Source organism: Pristis pectinata, chromosome 9 (genome assembly GCF_009764475.1).
Source record: "Pristis pectinata isolate sPriPec2 chromosome 9, sPriPec2.1.pri, whole genome shotgun sequence".
NCBI lineage: Eukaryota > Metazoa > Chordata > Chondrichthyes > Rhinopristiformes > Pristidae > Pristis > Pristis pectinata.
Genome location: NC_067413.1, coordinates 83,061,932 through 83,082,238, shown reverse-complemented (window position 1 = coordinate 83,082,238; position 20,307 = coordinate 83,061,932). Strand labels below are relative to the sequence as shown.

Below are 20,307 nucleotides of genomic sequence, written 5' to 3'. Positions count from 1 at the left end.
ACGGTCGGCAGGCGACCGGGCGGAACTTGTCTTTTGCGCTTCCGGATCAGCAATCTGGCCGCATCCTGAGGACGAGGGGCCCGTGGGTCTTGGCAGCGTCTCGGTAAATGTTCCCGGTCGGACCGGAGGGAGGGAGGGAGGGAGGCGGCGGGTTTAATGTTAACGCTGCGTGGAGAGGCTCGGCCTCCGACGGTGCCGGAAGCCAGCCGGGTGTTGTTGACTGGAGCGGGGACCGCGACCCCGTGGCCCCGGGGATCGGCTCCTCCGCCGGGGCCTGGCTCAGCCCCGGTGTTCGTCCCGGGTCCCGGCCCCCGGCCCCGCTGCTGGGAGTGCAGGGGATCGCGGCGCTTCCTCCTTCCTCCGGGTGGGGGCGATTCCAACTGGTCCTGGTCCTGCCCTTGGTGACCTGTGAAACGAGGGTGAAACCTGTTCAGTCACGGTGAAGTTTCTGAGTCTGCACAGACTCTGATGCCACTCCATTGTCAACCCCAATCGATGCCCTTTAATTTTCCCAGATGTACCACATGATGCGCTTCCCAAGATGTAGGAATCATATCAAGTTCATCTGAATAGATGGAGGTCTTTTGGCCTGCTCACAAAATAACTATTCTGCCTAATTTCAATCTCTGGTCGGTAGCCTTGTGGTGTTCGTATCCAAGTTCTTTCAATGTGATGAGGGCTTCTGCCTCTCCCACCTACTTGGGCAGTGAGTTTCAGACCCCCAGCACCCTTTCTGTGGGGAAAAAACTCATCCTGGTCTTGCCTGTAATCTTTCTACTAAATCTATGCCCCCCCCCCCTCCTGACTTTGACCTATCTGCTAAGAGAATTAAGTCCTTCCTGTTAACTCCTAGATTCCTCATTTTATACAATTAAATCTTATGTCAATCTCTGTTCGAAAGAAATAATCCCAATCTTTCCTCAGTCCTGGCAACATTTTTGTAAATCTCTGCACCCCTTTGAGCACATCTTTTATATAATGTGGTGACCAGAACCGTATGCTGCGGTCTAACCAGTATTGCATATAGTTCTAACATAACTGCTCATTTTTTATGCCTCAGCTAAAAAATGGAAAGAATCCCATATGCCTCTTCAACTTCCTTATTGATGTGCTCTGCTACTGCTAAAGATTTGTGGATATATATTTCAGGATCCCACTCTTCTTCCATTGTCCTTAATTTCCTTCCTTTCATTATATATTCCTCTGCCCTGTGGCACCTGAAATGCAACAACCTTGCACTCCTTTGGACTGAGTTCTTCCTTGGATTGAATCCTTGAGCTCAAATGCTGTTGCCACAGAAGATGGAAAATGATAGTCAAAGCTACTGCAATTTTGCTTCCCTGCTTCTTTTAACAGCCTGGGATGTCCTATCCCTGCTTCTGTATGGGCATAGTTGTAACTTTATTCAGCAGTTTACTGCAGCAATTAGAAGATGTACTTGATTGTATTACCATTTAAGAAATGGGGCATTTTGATTTAAGTTAGGATTTCTTTGTCCTGCTGAGGGAGTGAAGTATTGCAGTCTCTTTGAGATGTTTGATTCTCAGTGGACTGCTTGTTCAAAAAATTGTCATTATTTGAGGAAGAAAGAAAATCACTCTACAAGTTTTTGTTGTGTTAGCAAACTAATCTGACCTAAATGCTTTTCCTGTATGTATGTAGTTTCAAGATTTTGTGAAATCTGGTAAAAGCTCAGATGCAGTGAAAGCCTTATCCTGTGAACATAATGATATGCTGGGTTGTGGATTGCCAACTGTCAAAGAACAATTCCTGTGTTTAATTGTATTCTGACATAAACTTAGTCGTGACCTTGCCCTTGGGCTATATACTCATACAGCTGGAATGACTGAATTACAATTTTAAATTGGAACCTAGAGTATGATTTAAAATTGTAGTGGCTCATCTCAGTCTCTGCTGAGAACAACCTGCTCTGTGGTACTCAAAACTATGAAGTTCATTGTATTTGTCCCTGTGTGGTGAAAAAAGTAATAAATATGTGTGAGAGAGAGATTTGTTTGAGAGAGATTGAGAGAGAGTGATTTTTTTTAATGCAGGTGCTGTTTTGTGAGAGATGAGGAAATCAGCTTGTATATTAGCAATGTCTGTAAACAATAAATGAAACTATTCACTTAACAGCTGACAAAAGCATTGAAGTGGTAAAATGAGCAATAAATGGAAGAGCACAATTCCTTGCATTGCTGGATTTGGAAAGATATTCAGAAGCAAAATAAAAACACCCAAGGTGTTTTGAGTGTAGACAACATAGATCTGTCACATAGCGTTCTACTACACAGAATATTCCGTTGCATTCCAGAGCATTGTTATTTCAGTTTGCAGATTCAATGAGCTAAATGTTATCTCTGTAGTAGTCTTTGTGGTGGCAGATTAATAATATTACTATAATTGAAAGACTGTAAAATGAAGGAGATGTTTTGTGTGGTGCACTGTGACTGAACAGTCATTTTTGTGGTTTCAATTGCGTCATATAGTGACCTGCATGACTTCAAATAAAAGCAGAAAATGCTGTAAGATCTCAGGAGGTCAGGCAGCATTTGTGGAAGGAGAAATAGTTAATGTTTCGGGTCTGGGATCCTTTGTTATAACTGGCAAAATGGAAAATTGATATGCAAAGTGGAGAGATGGCGCTTAGCCAGAAAGACGGCAAGATCTAGTATGTTACAAGGTTAGCATAATAGTAATTTTTTGGTGAATTTAAGCCTATAATAATTAGTGAGGTTGTGTCCTGCTAACTTATAATCGTGTTTGGTAATTTCATAAAGAATTCAGGTACCATAAAAACATTAAAAATGTTCACTGCATTTAGATGCTGAATGACTTGCACAGGGATTTAAATTTGACAGCTAGCCTGAGTAAAGATGGCCATAAAAGTACCAGGCCGTCCGAGGGGTGAAAAAAGCTATCTACTTTGCTAATCCCCTTCAGAGGAAGAGACTCGCTATCCTTACCCAGACTGGTGTATGTAACTCCAGACTGACAGCCGTATGATTAACTCTTATCATCTGAAATGGTTGAACAAGACACTTTGGGGGGGAATTAAATATGGGAATTGTATGGAGCCTTGCCAGCACTGCACACATCCCAAAAATACAAACATTTGGTATAAGTTCAGTGCTTCTTGCATGTTAATTTAGTTGGTTCCACATGCCGATTATTCTACTTAACGCTTCACAAATCTTCACAAAACTATAGTGGTAAAGGTTTAGACATCAAGGAATTAGATCTCTTGTTGCTGTCTCAAAATTCTAAAATGATATTAGCATAATTTAAACCCACCTTAAGATCATAATTATGTGGCAGATTTGTAACCTAATTTATATTTTTGGTATCATAAATTGACCATATAGTACAAAAGTAATGGGACAAATATCAGGAATGTGCTGCCAGAGGTGGTCGTGGAATCAGGTGCAATTACTAAGTTTAAGAGGCATTTAGACAGAGAAAGCAGAGAAGAATATGGTCCCAATGTGGGTAAGTGTGATTAGTGTGGACGGACCAAAAGGTCGGCTTGGAGCGAGTGGGCTGAGTGGCCTGTTTCTGTGCTGTAAGGCTCTATGACTCTCAAAGAGAAACAATAAATGCTGGAAATTGTCAGCAAAATAGTCATCCTCCTGAAACATTGACACTATTTCACTCTTCACAGATGCTTCTTGACCTTAATTTTTCCAGCAATTTCTGTTTTCATTTCAGATTTGTAGAGACCATTTTTCCTAGCTCTAAAGAGCACAGCTTCTCAGTATCTACCCTGTCATTGCCTCTCAGTATCTTGTATGGTATATTTCTCAATTCCAGTGAATGTGGAGCAATCTAGACCAATGATAGGACAACCTCTTATCACCCAGAATCAGTCCAGTGAACAAATGTTGCACTGATGCAAATATATCCTTCCACTGATACAGAGATCAAAATTGCTCACAATACTCCAATCTGAGATCTCACCAAAGCCGTGTATAATCAGTGAATGATGTTCTCACTTTCATACTCTGGCTTCCTTTCGACAAAGGCCAATGTACCTATAGCCTTTCAAATTGTTTTACCTGCATGTTTACTTTGTGCATCTTTTGAACCAGCGTACTCTACATATAACGTGAATCAATTTCTCAGTAGTTAAACATTGTTTTTCTGTTTCTTCTTCCAGTGTAAATAACCTTGCATCTTCTCACATTATTCCACCTGCCCACTCCCTTAACCTGTCCATATCCCTTTCCAGTCTTGTGTCCACATCATAGGATATCCAAGTTATTAATATATATTTTGTACAGCTAAGTATCCAGTAGTGATGCCTGTGGCATTTGACTTTCACAGTCTACCAATCTGGAAAAAAAAATTATTTCTACTGTTTCATGTCCTGTAACTAATTCTCTAGTCATGCCAATACATTGCTCTCAAACCTAGAAGCCCTTTGTGTGGTACCTTATCACATGCTTTTTGAAAATCTAGATACACCAAATCCATTAGTTCACACTTAAATGTCCTATTTGTTACAGTTACTTTAAAGAAAACATTTTGATTTGTCAAACATGATTGTCCCTTCAAAATATTCTTGTTCCCTTTGCCCATTTATGTTACGATCTTCTCAATACCTATTGCTACATCCTTAAAGATGGATTCCAGTATTTTGCTGACAATTTATATAAAGCTAACTTTATAAATAGTTCCTTGTTTATTCTTTTCCTTCCCTTTTAAATAGCAAATATAATTTGCTGGAAAATGAAAGGTTTTGTTATGTGGACTAGCATTTGCCACGTGGACAGTGAGTATTATAGCTTTGAAGGGAAGAATGGATCAATGAAAGATGCAAATAGGGGAAACAGTAGGACAATGAGATAGAATCATACAGCACAGAAACAGGTCCTTTGGCACAACTGGTCCACGCCAACCTAGATTCCCATCTCAGCTAGTCCCATTTGCCTGCAATTGGCCCATATCCCTCTCAACCTTTCTTATCGGCGTATCTGTCAAGTTCCTTTTAAATGCTACCTGCCTCAACCACTTCTTCTGGTAGCTCATTCCATATACTGACCACCCTCCGGATGAAAAAGTTGACCCTCAATTCTGCATTCTTAACTGGAATCAGAAGGCTCAAGTCCTATTCCAGAGATTTGAACACAAAAACCTAGACTGACACTTACATAAGGTGTTTTTGGATATAACATTAAGTTTATGTCTTGCCAGCCCTCTCAGATGGATATAAAAAATCCTTTGGCATTATTTTGGATAAGTACAGGAAAGTTATCCCTGGTGGCTATTACATATTACATATCCTTCAATCAACATCAGTTAACAGATTATATGGTCATTGTTCCATTGCTGTTCCAGTGGATCCCACATTCTTACGAGAACATAAGAATTAGGAGCAGGAATAGGCCATCTGGTCCTTCAAGTCTGCTCAGCCATTTATCAAGATCATGGCATTAGGATCCCATCCTTCTATGCTCCAACTCCATTGGTTCCCATAATATCTAGAAATTTTATCTCTATTTTGAATGAACTCAATGATTGAGGCTGCACAGCTGTCTAGGATAGAGACTTCCTAGAGATTCACCACTGTCTGCATGAAGAAATTTCTCCTCATTTCAGTCCAAAAAGGCTTATCCCTTATTCTGAGATGTGCCCCCTGGTGCTAGACTCCTCAGCCTTGGGAAACATCCTCCCTTTATCCACCTGATGGAGTTTGTAAGCATTTTATAGGTTTCAATGAAATTTCTCCTTTTAAACTCTAGAGAATATGAGCCTAGTCTACTGAATTTCTCCTCATATGACAAACCCAGCATCCCTGGTGAATCTTCTGTGCACTCCCTCTATGGCAAGTATATCCTTTTGTAAATAAGGAGACCAAAAGTATAGAAATAACTTCCAGCAATAGTCTTACTAAAGCCCTAAATAATTGCACTATGACACCTTATATACCAAATTCCTCTTGTAATGGACGCTGACAAACCATTTGCTCTCCCCGTGCTTCCTAGAATCAGATTTAGAATCAGAATCAGATTTATTATCATGGAATATGACATGAAATTTGTTGTTTTGTGGCAGCAGTACAGTGCAAAGACATAAAAATCTATAAATTACAAAAATAAATAGTGCAAGAACAAAAAAGCAATAATAAGGTGGTGTTCATGGGTTCATTGATCGTTCAGAAATCTGATGGCGGAGGGGAAGAAGCTGTTCTTGAATCGCTGAGTTTGGATCTTCAGTGTCCTGTACCTCCTCCCTGATGGTAGTAACAAGAAGAGGGCATGTCCCAGATGGTGATGCTCCTTAATGATAGATGCCACCTTCTTGAGGCATTGCCTCTTGAAGATGTCCTCGATGGTGGGGAGAGTTGTGCCTGTGATGGAGCTGGCTGAGGCTATAACCTTCTGCAGCCTCTTGCGATTGGAGGCAGTGATGCAACCAGTCAGAGTGCTCTCCACCATACATCTATAGAAATTTGCAAGAGTCTTTGGTAACATGCCAAATCCCCTCAGATGCCTAACGAAGTAGAGCCACTGGCGTGCCTTCTTCATGATTGCATCAATATGTTGGGCCCAAGATAGATCCTCTGAGATGTTGATACCCAGGAACTTGAAGCTGCTCACCCTTTCAACCGCTGACCTCTCAATGAAGACTGGTGTGTGTTCTCCCGACTTCCACTTCCTGAAATCCACAATCAGTTCCTTGGTCTTGTTGACTTTGAGTGCAAGGTTGTTGTTGCAACACCACTCAACTAGCCCACCTATCTATCTCACTCCTATAAGCCTCCTCATCACCATCTGAGATTCTACCAACAACAGTGGTGTCATCGGTGAATTTGTAGATGGTGTTTGAGCTGTGCTTAGCCGCACAGTCGTGAGTGTAGAGAGTAGAGCAGTGGGCTAATCACGCATCCTTGAGGTGCGCCTGTGTTGATCGTCAGTGAGGAGGAAATGTTATTGCCGATACACACTGCTTATGGTCTCCCTTTAAGGAAGTCGAGGATCCAGTTGCAGAGGGAGGTAGGCTCAGGTTTTGAAGTTTGGTTATTAGTACTGAGGGAATGATGGTGTTGAACACCAAGCTGTGATCGATAAACTGTAGCCTGACGTATGTCTTGCCTTGCAGTTGTCTAGGTTGCCTATACCTATCTGTCAGCTTTCAGTGATTTATCTGCAGATGCCATTGAACCTCAATATAGAACATAGAACAGTACAGCACTGGACAGGCCATTCGGCCCACAATATTGTGCCAGTCTTGATGCTGATTTACACTAAATGTCCTCCTGTTTATCATCCATATCCCTCCATTCCTTTCATATTCATGTGTCTATCTAAAAGCCTCTTAAACTCCACCAAACTGCCCGATTCTACTACTACCCAAGTAACCCATTCCAGGCACCTACCACTCTCTGCATAATAAAACTTGCCCCTCACGTCACCTTTAAACTTCCCCCTTCTAACCTTAAAAACATGTCCTCGGGTGTTGGACATTTCTTTCCTGGGGAACAGATTCTGACTATCTACCCTATCTATGCCTACCATAATTTTAAAAAGCTCTATCAGGTCTCCCCTCGGCCTCTGACACTCTAAGGAGAACAACCCACGTTTGTCCAACTTTTCCTTATAGCTCGTACCCTCTAATCCAGGCAGCATCCTGGTAAACCTCTTCTGCACCTTTTCCACAATCTTCACATCCTTCCTATTATGGGGCGACCAGAACGGCACACAATACTCCAAGTGCGGTCTGGCTAAAGTTTGAAATAGCTTCAGTATGACTTCCTTACTCTTGTGCTCAACACCCCTACCAATGTAGGCAAGCATTCCATACACCTTCTTTACCACCTTATCCATTTGCGTAGCCAATTTCAGTGAACTATGCACCTGGACCTCAAGATCCCTCTGTAGCTCACTGCTGTTCAGGGGCCTACATTAATTGTATACTTTCTCCTTTCATTTGATCTCCCAAAGTGCTACACCTCACACTTGCCCAGATTAAACTCCATCTGCCACTTCTATGCCCAAATCTGTAACTGATCTATATCCCACTGTATTCTTTTATAGTCCTTTACACTGTCCACAACTCCACCAATCTAAGTGTCATCTGCAAAATTGCTAACCTACCCATCTACATTTTCATCCAAATCATTGATATACATCACAAACAACAGAGGTCCCAGCACTGATCCTTGCAGAACACCACTGGACATGGACCTCCAGCCAGAATAACAACCTTCCACCCCTACTTTCTATGTTCTATGGGCAAGCCAGTTCCGAATCCACCCTGGATCCCGTGCATCTTTGTCTTCTGAATCAACCTGCCATGAGGGACCTTGTCAAATGCCTTACTAAAGTCCATGTAGATAAGATCCACTTCCTTACCTATATTGTCCCTATTTCCCTTCTTGAACAAAGGCACAACATTTGCTACTCTCCAGTCCACCAGGACCTTGCCTGTTGCTAGTGAGGACACAAAGATCCTTGTCAAAGCCCAAGCAATCTCCTCACTTGCTTCTTTAAATATTCTGGGATATATGCCATCAGGCACTGGGGACTTAATCTACCTTAATGCTTTTCAGAAGACCAAGCACTGCCTTCTCCTTTATCTCAAAATGTCCCAGCACATTAGCATGCCCCACTCTGTTTTCACCATCCTCCAATTTCTTTTCCTCGGTAAATACCAATGCAAAATACTCATTTAGTACCTCAGCCACTTGCTCTGACTCCAAGCACAAATTCCCTCCTTTATCCTTGAGTGAACCTACCCTCTCCTTAGTTATCCTCTTTTTCTTAATACAAGTATAAAATGCCTTGGGATTATCCATGACCCTGCTCACCAAGAAAATTTCATGGCCTCTTTTGACCTTCCTAATCGCCTGCTTGAACATTTTCCTGCTATCTTTATATTCTACCAGGGCCCTTCCTAAACTTCACATATGCTTCCTCTCTCTTCTTGACTAAATTTAGGACCTCTAAGGTCATCCAAGGTTCCCCTACCTTACCATCCATGTCCATACTCCTTACCAGAACATGCTAATCCTGAACTCTGATCAGCTGGTCTTTAAACAACTCCTGCATGTCAGATGCAGACTTGTCCAACAGCAGCTGCTCCCAATCAGTGCCCTTTAGCTCCTTTCTTATCCTGCCGTGATTTGCCCTCCCCCATATTAGTACCTTCCTGCAAGATCCAATTTTATCCTTACTCATAACTATCTTAAAACATAATGAGTTGTAGTCACTATTCCTAAAATGTGCCCAACATTTCCCAGTCTCTCACCACTTGAAATATATTTTGCTTTTCTATGTTATCCACTGAAAGGGATGACCTTACAGTATCCACTTGGCATTCTGTCATCCACCTACTAGGTGTGTTATATCCCCTTGATGCCTCTCTGCATTCCAGTCACAGTTCCACATAGTTTGGTATGATCAGCAAATTGTAAATATGGTATTTAGTCTTCTCACTAAATTGTTGATATAGATTATGAATGGCTGGGGCCCAAGCACTGATCCTTACGTACCCAGTCAGTCACAGCTTCCCAACCTGAGAGAGCCCTCATTTTCCCTGGCTGTTAACCTATTCTTATTCCATACTAGTTGTCTCCAATTTCCTTTGCTCTAACCTCACAGACAGTATTCTGAAAATCTAAAAACACTACATCCACTGGTTCTCCCATTACCTACACAATTTCCCTTTCATAAATCCATCCTGATTCTGCTCAATCCTATCATTGCTTTGTAAGTGTTCTGCTATTACATCCTTTATTGTAGATTCCAGCATTTCCCCTGACTAACACATTGGTAGTTTCCTATTTTCTTTCTTCCTCTTTTAGAACATAGAACAATTACAGCACAATTCAGGCCCTTTGGCCCACAAAGCTGTGCCGAACATGTCCCTACCCTAGAAATTACTAGGCTTACGCATAGCCCTCTATTGTACTCAGCTCCATATACCTATCTAACAGTCTCTTGAAAGACCCTATGGTATCAGCCTCCACCACCGTTTCCGGCAGCCCATTCCATGCACTCACCACTCTCTGAGTAAAAAAAACTTATCCCTGACATCTCCTCTATATCTACTCTCCAGCACCTTAAACCTATGTCCTCTTGTGGCCACCAATTCAGCCCTGGGGAAAAGCCTCTGACTATCTACCCTATCAATACCTCTCATCATCTTATACACCTCAATCAGGTCCCCCCTCATCCTCCGTCTCTCCAAGGAGAAAAGGCCGAGTTCCCTCAACCTGTTTTCATAAGGCATGCTCTGCATTCCAGGCAGCATCTTTGTAAATCTCCTCTGCACCCTCTCTGTGGCTTCCACATCTTTCCTGTAGTGAGGCAACCAGAACTGAGCACAATACTCCAAGTGGGGTCTGACCAGGGACCTATATAGCTGCAACAATACCTCACGGCTCCTAAATTCAATTCCCCGATTGATGAAGGACAATACACCATATACCTTCTTAACCACAGAGTCAACCTGCGCAGCTGCTTTGAGTGTCCTATGGATTTGGACCCCAAGATCCCTCTGATCCTCCACACTGCCAAGAGTCCTACCTTTAATACTATATTCCGCCAACATATTTGACCTACCAAAATGAACCACTTCACATTTATCTGGGTTGAACTGCATCTGCCACTTCTCAGCCCAACTCTGCATCCTATCTATGTCCCTCTGTAACTCTGACAGCCCTCCAAACTATCCACAACACTCCCAACCTTCGTGTCATCTGCAAACTTACTAACCCATCTTAAGTACTAACCTTAAATAACAGGACCATACTTGTTTCCCTCTAATCTGCAGGAGCCATTCCAGAGTCATTAATAAATGACAACCAGAGCACCTACTAATTCTATAGTCTCCTCTTTCAAGACACTGGATGTCGATCATTGGGTCCTTAGGATTTATTGGCTTTTGGTCTCACCAACTTCTCTCGTGCTATTTTCTAATTTCCTTCAGTTCCTAATTCTAGACCCTTGGTTGTCAAATATTTCTGGTGGGTTTATTTTGTCTTCTATGAGAAATGGCACAAAGTATTTGCTTAATTCTCTATTCCCTTCTCTCAGTTCCTCCGCCTCCACTGCATCCGTTCTCGTGATGAGGCTTACCATTCCAGGACATCTGAGATGTCCTCTTTTTTTCAGTAAACGGGGTTTCCCTTCCACCATTATCAATGCAGCCCTCATCCACATCTCCATTTCCTGCATGTCTTCCCTCACCCTATCCCCCACCCACGACATAACAGGGATAAGGGGTCCCTTGTCCTCACCTACCACCCTATGAGCCCCCGCATCCAACATGTCATTCTGCGCAACTTCCGCCATCTTCAATGGGATCCCACCACCTGGCACATCTTCCCCTCCCTCTCCCCTCTGCTTTCTGCAGGGATCACACAGACTGGTATGGACTAGGAGAGGTCACCGAAGGCTTGTTAATGGTAGTGGAGGAGGTGTAAATGGAGGAACCACAGGAAATGATAACTGCTGGAACAGTGAAAAGTAGAACCAACAGGTGAAGCAGCATCTGTGTGGAGAAAGAAAAGCTATGTTATTTGAAAACTGGCGGGGAATCGAAAAACATTTAAAAAAAACGTGGATTCTGAAATAAAAACCATAAATTATGGAAACAGTAGGCCAGGCATCCACAGAGAAAGAAATAGAGTTAATTCCCAGGCTTATGACCCCTGCCTCTGGCCATAACATGTGAGATTGTTAGTCTGTGATGTTAGCTCTTTTTCCCTCACTATAGATGCTGAATGATCTGCCTGGTTTACCACAAAACCACTACACCTACTTCACCATTTAGACTGTTCCGAGATCAACAGTACAACTGCTGGTAAAAAGCAAAAACTCATTCTAATGTTTGCTAAGAGCAGTCACCAAAGGGACAATTCTCATAGATTGGTACAGCACAGAAATGGGCCTTTTGAACCACCTCGTCTATGCTGACTGTGATGCCTATCAGCACTAATCTGACTATCTATCCTTTCTATGCCCCTCATAATTTTATAAACCTCTCTAAGGTCACCCCTTAGCTTCTTACGTTCCAGGGGGCATAAACCCAGCCTCCCCAATCTCTCCTTATAACTACATCCCTCCATTCCATGCAACATCCTGGTGTAACTTTTCTGCACTCTCTCTTTTGTTACCATATCCTTCCTGTAGTTTGGCAACCAGAATTGTACACAACACTCTTGTTGTGAAAAATTGACAGATTAAATAGAAAAATATATGCTCCCACTTAGCTTTATAGGTGAGGGATTTGGAGAAATCATGAATTTTGTTGAACTCAATAAAACCTAAACACAAAACAACAGCAGCAAGATTGGAAGAGCTTAAAGAAAATATCAGGGCTCTGTGTAAAACCTAAGGAACCCTGAAAAAGTTATCATTATAACAGATAAATGGATGGCATTGAATACAAAGATGTATTTCATTATACCTGTCTTTACATCCAAGTATTGAGTATGCAAAGTGTTGCTTTGCCCTGAGTTTTGAAGCGCGGTATGCACTGCCCAGAATACAGCATATTTATGTGCATGTGTAGTATCTGGGAACCTGAAGGGTCAAATTATGGCATAATGGTGCAAGCAACATGGTCCAAGCCAATGAAAGTTTACTTGAATTGTGTTGGTCCCATGCTTTACTTGGACATTTCACCTGGCTATCTGATGGCTTTAAAGTACGAATTGTATGGTTACTGCTTGAAAAATGTTGGTGTCATATTTTCATTGTTGCAAATGCTTTAAAACAGAAACAGGATGTACAGAACATCAGCTTATTCCATATTGCGCTCCACATGTTGAAATTCCTGATGTGATCCATCAGAGTGATTACGGGAATAGAGGTGACAGCTAGTTTATCTGACAGGCATTTTACAAGCTGATAGCAGATGAAACCTTGCAAATAGTTGAAGAATAATTGTTTGGCATTATACTTTCCTGTAAAGTCCTACGGGGATGCTGGGCAGTCAATGTGTTGTATCTATTTAATGCTGTACCCAGTTACAACTGCGTTACTTTCTAAAAATAAACTGAGCAGAGTCCAGTGAAATGTTAGAATTTCAAGTCAGTCAGTGTGGATGCTTTGGAGAGGCTGAATGCTCCTCCTAGCACGGAAGCAGTAGGAAGAGTACTGCTTAAGGCTTCATTTCAGCCTTGAACTTCAGACACAAACCTATGAAGTTTTTTGATTCCCTTTATGAGTAGCTCTGTGAGAGATAGAGAGGGAACATGAAAATCTTCCCAACAGCATTAGAGAGAGCTTAGAGAATGAGTGTGATGAATGAGTAAGATGGTCGCCACAATCATAGACACAATGGCAAAGAAAAATCACAACAAATCATGAATGGATATAAGCACACCTTTTGGAGAGAAATATCTAGCTTGGGAAAGAATTGATCACATGAAAATTGAACACTATTTTCAGGAGCCCTGTATTTCTGCTGATCAAGATCCAATTACTTGGAGAAAGACAATGAAAGACAAATGAAAGCCTTTACAAGTAAACTAGTTGACAATCAAATTTTACTCTGGGTGTTCCCACGACATCAGTTCCAGCAGAAAGAGTGTTCTCCATTGCAGAGCATGCAGACAATGGACTTTGCAGCTCACTGTCACCAAATCTTATCTTTTCTTTCAAGGAAGAGATAAAAATATAAAGTATGGCTTTAGTTGAAACAAAATAATATTTGGAAAGGGGACTGAAGTTGTAATTTGTTTGCGCTATTTTTAAACAACCTAGATAAGTTGTCAGTATTTGGATTTTGAATTGGACTTGGGGAAATGTTCCAAATGTTTGACAATATTACTATAATAAGTATTCAAACATTTTAAGCAGTGGAGTATTCGGGCACTAAATTAATCAAAATTTCTGTCCCTTTAGGTACCAGCCTAGGTTTTGTATTCGAGCAGAGGCAAAAGTATGAAGGGCAATTATAATGTATCCTTGAAGTTACCAAGCAGTAAAAATTGTCATCCATGTTGGGCTGTCTGTACAAAATTAGCTGAAGACTAATAATAACCATTTGAAACAGTTAACTAAAACTATTGTAGAGTAAGGTAACAAATATGATGGTTTTTTTTCTGTTTTGTACTTTAGATACTTTCCTTAGGATGAGAAAAGATATTTGAAATCACTATTTTTAAATCCAACTGGTAGCTCCATATAAATGGGACGTTAAGGATGTACCAGGAATGGGTCTACAGTAATTTCTTGTGTAACAACATATGTGATAGACACACAAAACTAATTCGACTGATTTTCCAGGTCTGTACTAGAGACAGCTAACGCGGCATTGGGTTCTAAAATCTGATTTGTACAGCCATTGGAACTTCCTCAGATACTTCTGTTTGATCAAATACTTCAAAATTTGTATAATGAGATAACTAAACTAGTGGAAAATTCAACCCATCTCAGCTCATGCATTCAGAAAGACTCTTCCAGGGCATTAATATTAAAATTCCCATGATGGATAATGATAGGTTATTACCCTGAAACATTGACGCTGTTTCTTATTCCACAGATAACACCCAGCCTGCTGAATGTTTCCGGCATTTTCTGGTTTTACTTCATATTTTCAGTATCTGCAGGTTTATTTTTGTTTTTAAATTATAGTTTTTAGTTTCTTCTCCAGCTTAGTCCAAAACCTTGGTCCTTCCCATCTCTAATCCCTTTGATTTTTGCAGTCCTTAAGAATTGCCGTGTTTCTGCAGACAGAGGCACTTGCACCTCTTCTATCCAGCACCAAAGTTTTAAACAAGTTGCCTCTCCTGTATTTTTTTATCTAAAATATGACTTAAAACTTATCTCAAGGAACCTCTGAAATATGGGAAGAAGTAGCTGACAAATCAAAAAACCACATAGATTAAGAGAAATGACTACAATAAAGCCAGAAAAGGGAGTTTTAAGGAATTACGTGAAGATGAAAATCTGAATCAATTAATAAAGGCAATTCATACAACATTGGCTGATGGAAAGGAAGGACAGGAAGGATACATTGGAGACTGAAGACAAACATTGAGAGGTTGATGTGGTCTGGAATACATCAGAAGTAGGAAGGGTTGAGCCCATAAAAGGACTTAAATGGTAGGATGAGAATTGAAAATTCAAACTTCAGGGAATCTGGGAGCAAGTTTAGGTTAACACTGATGGCTGTGATATGCATGCAGTGCTTGATCTGGGTTGGATACAGGCAGCAGTTAATGTTCAAAGAGGCTGAGAAGCCAGGTAAAGAACGTTTGAAATTTTTATTTGATGTAGAAGATGAAAGTTTCAGCCATGATTTAAACTGTGCCTTCTGTCATTTGCCCAACTCAGTTTTATCCCGGTCAATCTTTGACCCTCTGGGACAAAGAATTTTCAAAGTTACAGGCTCTGCTTGTACGTATGCTGGCTAAAAATGAATTCAAATGTTTAGTTACATTTATTGACTTGCATATAAATTGAAGGTTCACAATTCAATAGAAGTGACTTAATTTTATATTGAAATGCTATGCTTATTAATGTTGATTAAGATAGAAATTTTATCTGCCGGTTACTTTGTTGACCTTGAAGTTCATTATAAACTCTGTTTGGCAATTTTTTTCTGGATGTTGCTCACATTCCAGAACAATTTACAGGAAATGCACTTTTTTGTTTTCCCCTCTTTTAGGACCCTATCAGAAGGTTTTCTTTTGAAAAATTGGTAGCTCGTCTCTAAGGAAAATGGGCAAGTATTATGCTGGTACCTTTGAAAATTTTGTGTGCTGTTTATTTTTGTATCAGCATTTATTGGATGCATAAGGTGAATCAATGTGCTATAAAATCACTTTAATGTACTAAGCCCAGCAAAGTAAATTTTGATCTTGTTGAATGCTTTTGTGCTGATTTGAATGAGAAATAAGAATATAGTAACCTAAAAGTGTTATATTAGCAATCCAGAGAGCATGGCACAGATTTTGAAGTCAGTGATGAGTCACCTGTGCCTATTGCAAATCTACAAGAAAAATTTCCACTTATTTCACGAGGTTTCCCTGAAGGTGGGTGGATGTGGTGTGGAGGGGATTGGGAGGGGAGAGCAGGGGTATCATAGGATGTTTAGGATGCAGGGGTTGTTGGATTGTGGTGGGAGAAACAGAGCAGTGTTGAGTCTTCTGGAAGGAAAAATGGATGGGGGTTATAGGGATTATAAGGGACAGTGTGGGATGGGGATGCTGGCAAAAGCAGAGAGAGAGAAATGTGATTAGGGAGAGAGAGAGGGGGGATGCAAGAGATCCAAGAACTAGATATAGGAAAGTGCAACCAACTGAATTCCTGGCTTCAAATTAAAGGAGCCAATTCCCTTCATCACCCCCTACCATTTGCCCCCAACTCTTGCCCTAATCTCTCAACAGTCTCCTCCATAGCGCCTGAACTCTCTCTTCCCTTCCTCCCCCATTTCCCAACTCTCCTGCCTCCCCCAGGCGATCCTGTCCCATCCTCCTGCCATACCCCATGTAGTCCCCGTACCCTATCCTTCCCTCCCACCACTCTTGCCACTCCCTGCGCGCTCCTTTCTGCCATCCTGCACGATGCAATTCCCAACCACCCATGGCAGCCCGCTCTGCCACCGTACCGCACGATACCCGCCACCCACCCCTCAGCTGTGCTTAATCGCTCTCTCCTCCTCCTCCTCCTCCTCCTCCCCCCTCCCTCCTTTCTCTCCTGCCCGCCCCCACACCCCTGTCCACACACACTCAGGTGCTCTTTCTCCACCCTCCCCTCTCTTGTCAGCCAGTGGTTTGCTCACTCACCCTTAGCAGCTCACCTACATGCTTATTCTCTCTTGTCTTGCTTTTCTCCCTTCTCGCAAACACTGGGCATCACCCCCTTTCAGTGGGTCTGTCTAGGTATGTGTCATAGCCACCTGTGTGTCCCAGCAGGGTGGTTTGTGTTTGCTGTGGTGGGCTACAGTGTTAGGGGCTGTCTGTTGTAGTTCTTGCAGTAAGGCTGGTGGAGTTTGTCAAGCACACTGTGGCCCAGGGGACATCAAATAATTTTGTGGTGTGTTCTACATTTGCATTTTTCATAGGGACCAGGTTGTACCTTTAACTGAATTGTTCTCAATGTTTGATTGTCACATTTCTTTAGTGCTTCCTGATCAATCATTGTCGTTTGGAAAAAGTTTTTTTTTTGGTTGCTCTAAGGCAACTAGTGTTTGGTTTTCAAACATTTGCCGCTTGAGCTGCATTCTAAAATTGTAGGACTCTGTTGTATCTACTTTGCAGTAGCCTCTGCCTCACAAAGTAGAAATTAAATCATTGATGCTAGCCAATTCATTCTGCAGTATGAATTACATATTTCTAATTTGATGATTTGTAGTAGATTTAAATTGATTTAATTTAAATGAACCATAGAAGTTTTAAGCCAATATTATTGTAACATCTTACAGATGGCGAAGAGAGGACTTATGGAGGCTGTGAAGGCCCAGATGCTATGTATGTAAAGTTGATCTCATCTGATGGTCATGAATTTATTGTGAAAAGAGAACATGCATTGACATCTGGCACTATTAAAGCTATGTTGAGTGGCCCTGGTAAGTTGTACTTTTACTTAATGATCTGCATTTGGTGATGTTAGACAGCTGGATTGTATATATTTAGGATTTGCGATCCCTTCAGTTACTTTCTTTTCAGTTACTCCTTATCCCCTCCTTGTGGAATAGGAGACTATTTTACTCTATCTCTTCTCCCTAGATTCCTGATTAAAATAATATATAAGTTCCCAGTGTTAGGAAATAAACCATCTTTATTCACAAGATGGGCTCCAAAAATATCGCAACATCTGAGCTATTTAATTGTCTACATGGTTGAAACTCTCAATCCTGCTTGTCGATACCACCCAACCCAACCTTATATTTAATTTCCAACAAACATATCAAATGTATAGGTTGTTTTCTCCCTCTCCTTGAACACACCAGCTAATCAACCTTAATATCCTAAGAGAATAATTACTTGGTCTTCAGAACAAAATTTTCATAAGAGTAATCTTTCAGCATTGAAACTACCTTAAATTTATGGAAAATAATATAATTGGTAAGATGGAGATTACAAATAACTTTGTTTTTGCTGAAATGCAATTAGGTTTCTGTTAATCAAAATTTAAAGCAAGGTTAACATGGATTAAACTTCAAATTAATGTTTGGATTGCAAACTATCATCTATAAAACTTTACTACTAAAATAGCTCTTTGAGCAAATTAAATATTTGGGCTTTAATTAGGAGAGTGAAAGTACCCCTTTGCTCTGAGATTGTAGCTAAAAGTTAGGGATTGGTTAAAACAATGCTATTGTGAAGTTGCTGGGCAGGTATCCTGGCAGAGTTCTCAACTATGGCTGTCAAGAAGGATAACCAAGTTAATTTGCATTAACCCTATCAGTCCTGGAGAGGCCTGAGTAGTTCACACCCCCATCACCAGCTGAAGGACGAAGCACAGAGAACAGGTTCCTGCTGGAACAGTAGGATGGAAAGGGCAGGTTTTTTTTATTGCTGACTTGTTGTTTTATTGATAATGCATTTGACATCAGCAGAAGTGTGCAACCTTCTGATTTGCTGATTCCTGGTATAACTGACAATTTGTATGGGTTTCAAAATGAGCAGGGCTTCTGTACAATTACTTGGTTTTTTTGAAAGATGAAGAATATCCACAGTACTAAAGTGTACTGTATTCAAAACAGTTCATGTAGAGAATTAATTTAAGTTAATGCACTATTTTGATATTGGTTTTTGATCTTTCAGGACAATTTGCTGAAAATGAAACAAATGAAGTAAATTTTCGTGAGATTCCATCCCATGTGCTATCAAAAGTATGCATGTATTTTACCTACAAGGTTCGCTACACCAACAGTTCTACAGAGATTCCTGAATTTCCAATTGCTCCAGAGATTGCACTGGAACTGCTGATGGCTGCAAACTTCTTAGATTGTTAGAAAATAAAAATGTAACTTATAATCCAAAATGATATGTTAAGCTTGTCTATTTAACTACTTGCATAATTAATAAGTGACTTTAAAATGGTGTTGCATTTATGTCTGATAACTCACACCAAAATCTTTTCTTTTAATGGAGATGTATTTTTTTCAAGCGTTGAGTAAAGATAATGGGAATTCTTTAGCTTCTTGTATATTAAGTGAATTAGTCGTTTTTTTCCCATCTCATGATGTTCTATATTGGTGTGCAGATGGTTTCCAGCTGTTAACTTTCCTGGTTTTTCAAGAAAAATGAACAACTGTAGCCCCAAATTTCCATACTTTTGTTATTGTGTTGATACAGTTCCCAGCTGAATTTCCATCCGGTACCCCTATAGAATTGACAAGTAATAAACTGTCTTAAAATACAGTAGCCACATTGTATAGTATGTAACTTTGCTCTGCACCACAACATGAGGCTTCTATCATAACTGATATCTTAATTTTCTTGTGGATTGACAATGCAATCAGTTTATTTTATGTATTCCTTTTTACCTCACCTGAATGTGCTATTAACTAAATATTTCTTGAACTTTTATTTCTCTATGTACATGGCAAAGTAACATTTTCCCCAAAAATCTTATTTTTCCATTAAGGGAGAACATGATGAAAGATAAATATAAAACTTACCGGAAATGTTTTATTTTCATTTGGGGGAAAGCTGGTTGGTCAAGTTCAAGAGATTGTTAGATAAGCATATGGAGGAATTTAAGATAGAGGGATATGTGGGAGGAAGGGGTTAGATAGTCTTAGAAGTGGTTTGAAGGTCGGCACAACATGGTGGGCCGAAGGGCCTGTATTGTGCTGTATTGTTCTATGGTCCTATGGAAAAAGAAATCTTAGTTTGACCAACCACCAACTTTTTTTTTAGGAGGGGGGAAGAGTTGAGGAGGAAAGCAGGATCTTTTGGTGTATTTGTCCCTTACTACTAATAGTATCATGTAGATATTTTTATGGACTTGCGGTGAGCTTTTGTTTTCAGCTTGAAGACCATCAGTAGTAGGGAATGCAGTGCATCTATTTTTACTCCCATTATCAGCATTATACATGCAGCTTAGCTATAAATAGATGCCAGGAAGAGGAAAGCTCCTCCTTTCTGGCTCTAACCAGTGCAAAAGATATTTTTTCATATTTTAGGATGTGGGTGTCATTGGCCAGTATTTATTCCCCATGCTTAAATGTCCTAGAACAGGTGATGTTGAGCCACCTTCTTGAATTGTTGCAGTCCTTCTCATGAAGGTACTTCTACAATGCAGGTGGGGAGGGAGTTCTAGGATTTAGACCCATTGACATTCAAGGAACAACAATATATTTTGAAGCCAAAATAGTACGCAACTTCGAGGGGAGCAC

At 40.7% G+C, this 20,307-nt stretch overlaps 1 protein-coding gene across 5 annotated transcripts; it reads left to right on the top strand.

Annotated features, from left to right (window-relative positions):
* Nucleotides 1-19,327, top strand: LOC127574081 (elongin-C). Of its 5 annotated transcripts, XM_052022732.1 has the most exons (5): nt 60-103; nt 13,857-13,893; nt 15,625-15,681; nt 17,383-17,526; nt 18,728-18,947. In XM_052022732.1, the coding sequence occupies exons 3-5, from the start codon at nt 15,678-15,680 to the stop codon at nt 18,916-18,918; spliced, it is 339 nt and encodes a 112-aa protein (XP_051878692.1). In that variant the 5' UTR covers nt 60-103; nt 13,857-13,893; nt 15,625-15,677; the 3' UTR covers nt 18,919-18,947. The 5 variants fall into 5 exon arrangements, with proteins under 5 accessions (XP_051878691.1, XP_051878689.1, XP_051878692.1 ...); XM_052022731.1 differs by lacking the exon at nt 13,857-13,893 and having other exon boundaries at nt 1-103; XM_052022729.1 differs by lacking the exon at nt 13,857-13,893 and having other exon boundaries at nt 33-103; nt 15,625-15,696; nt 18,728-19,327.
* The last annotated feature ends 980 nt before the right edge of the window (nt 19,328-20,307 follow it).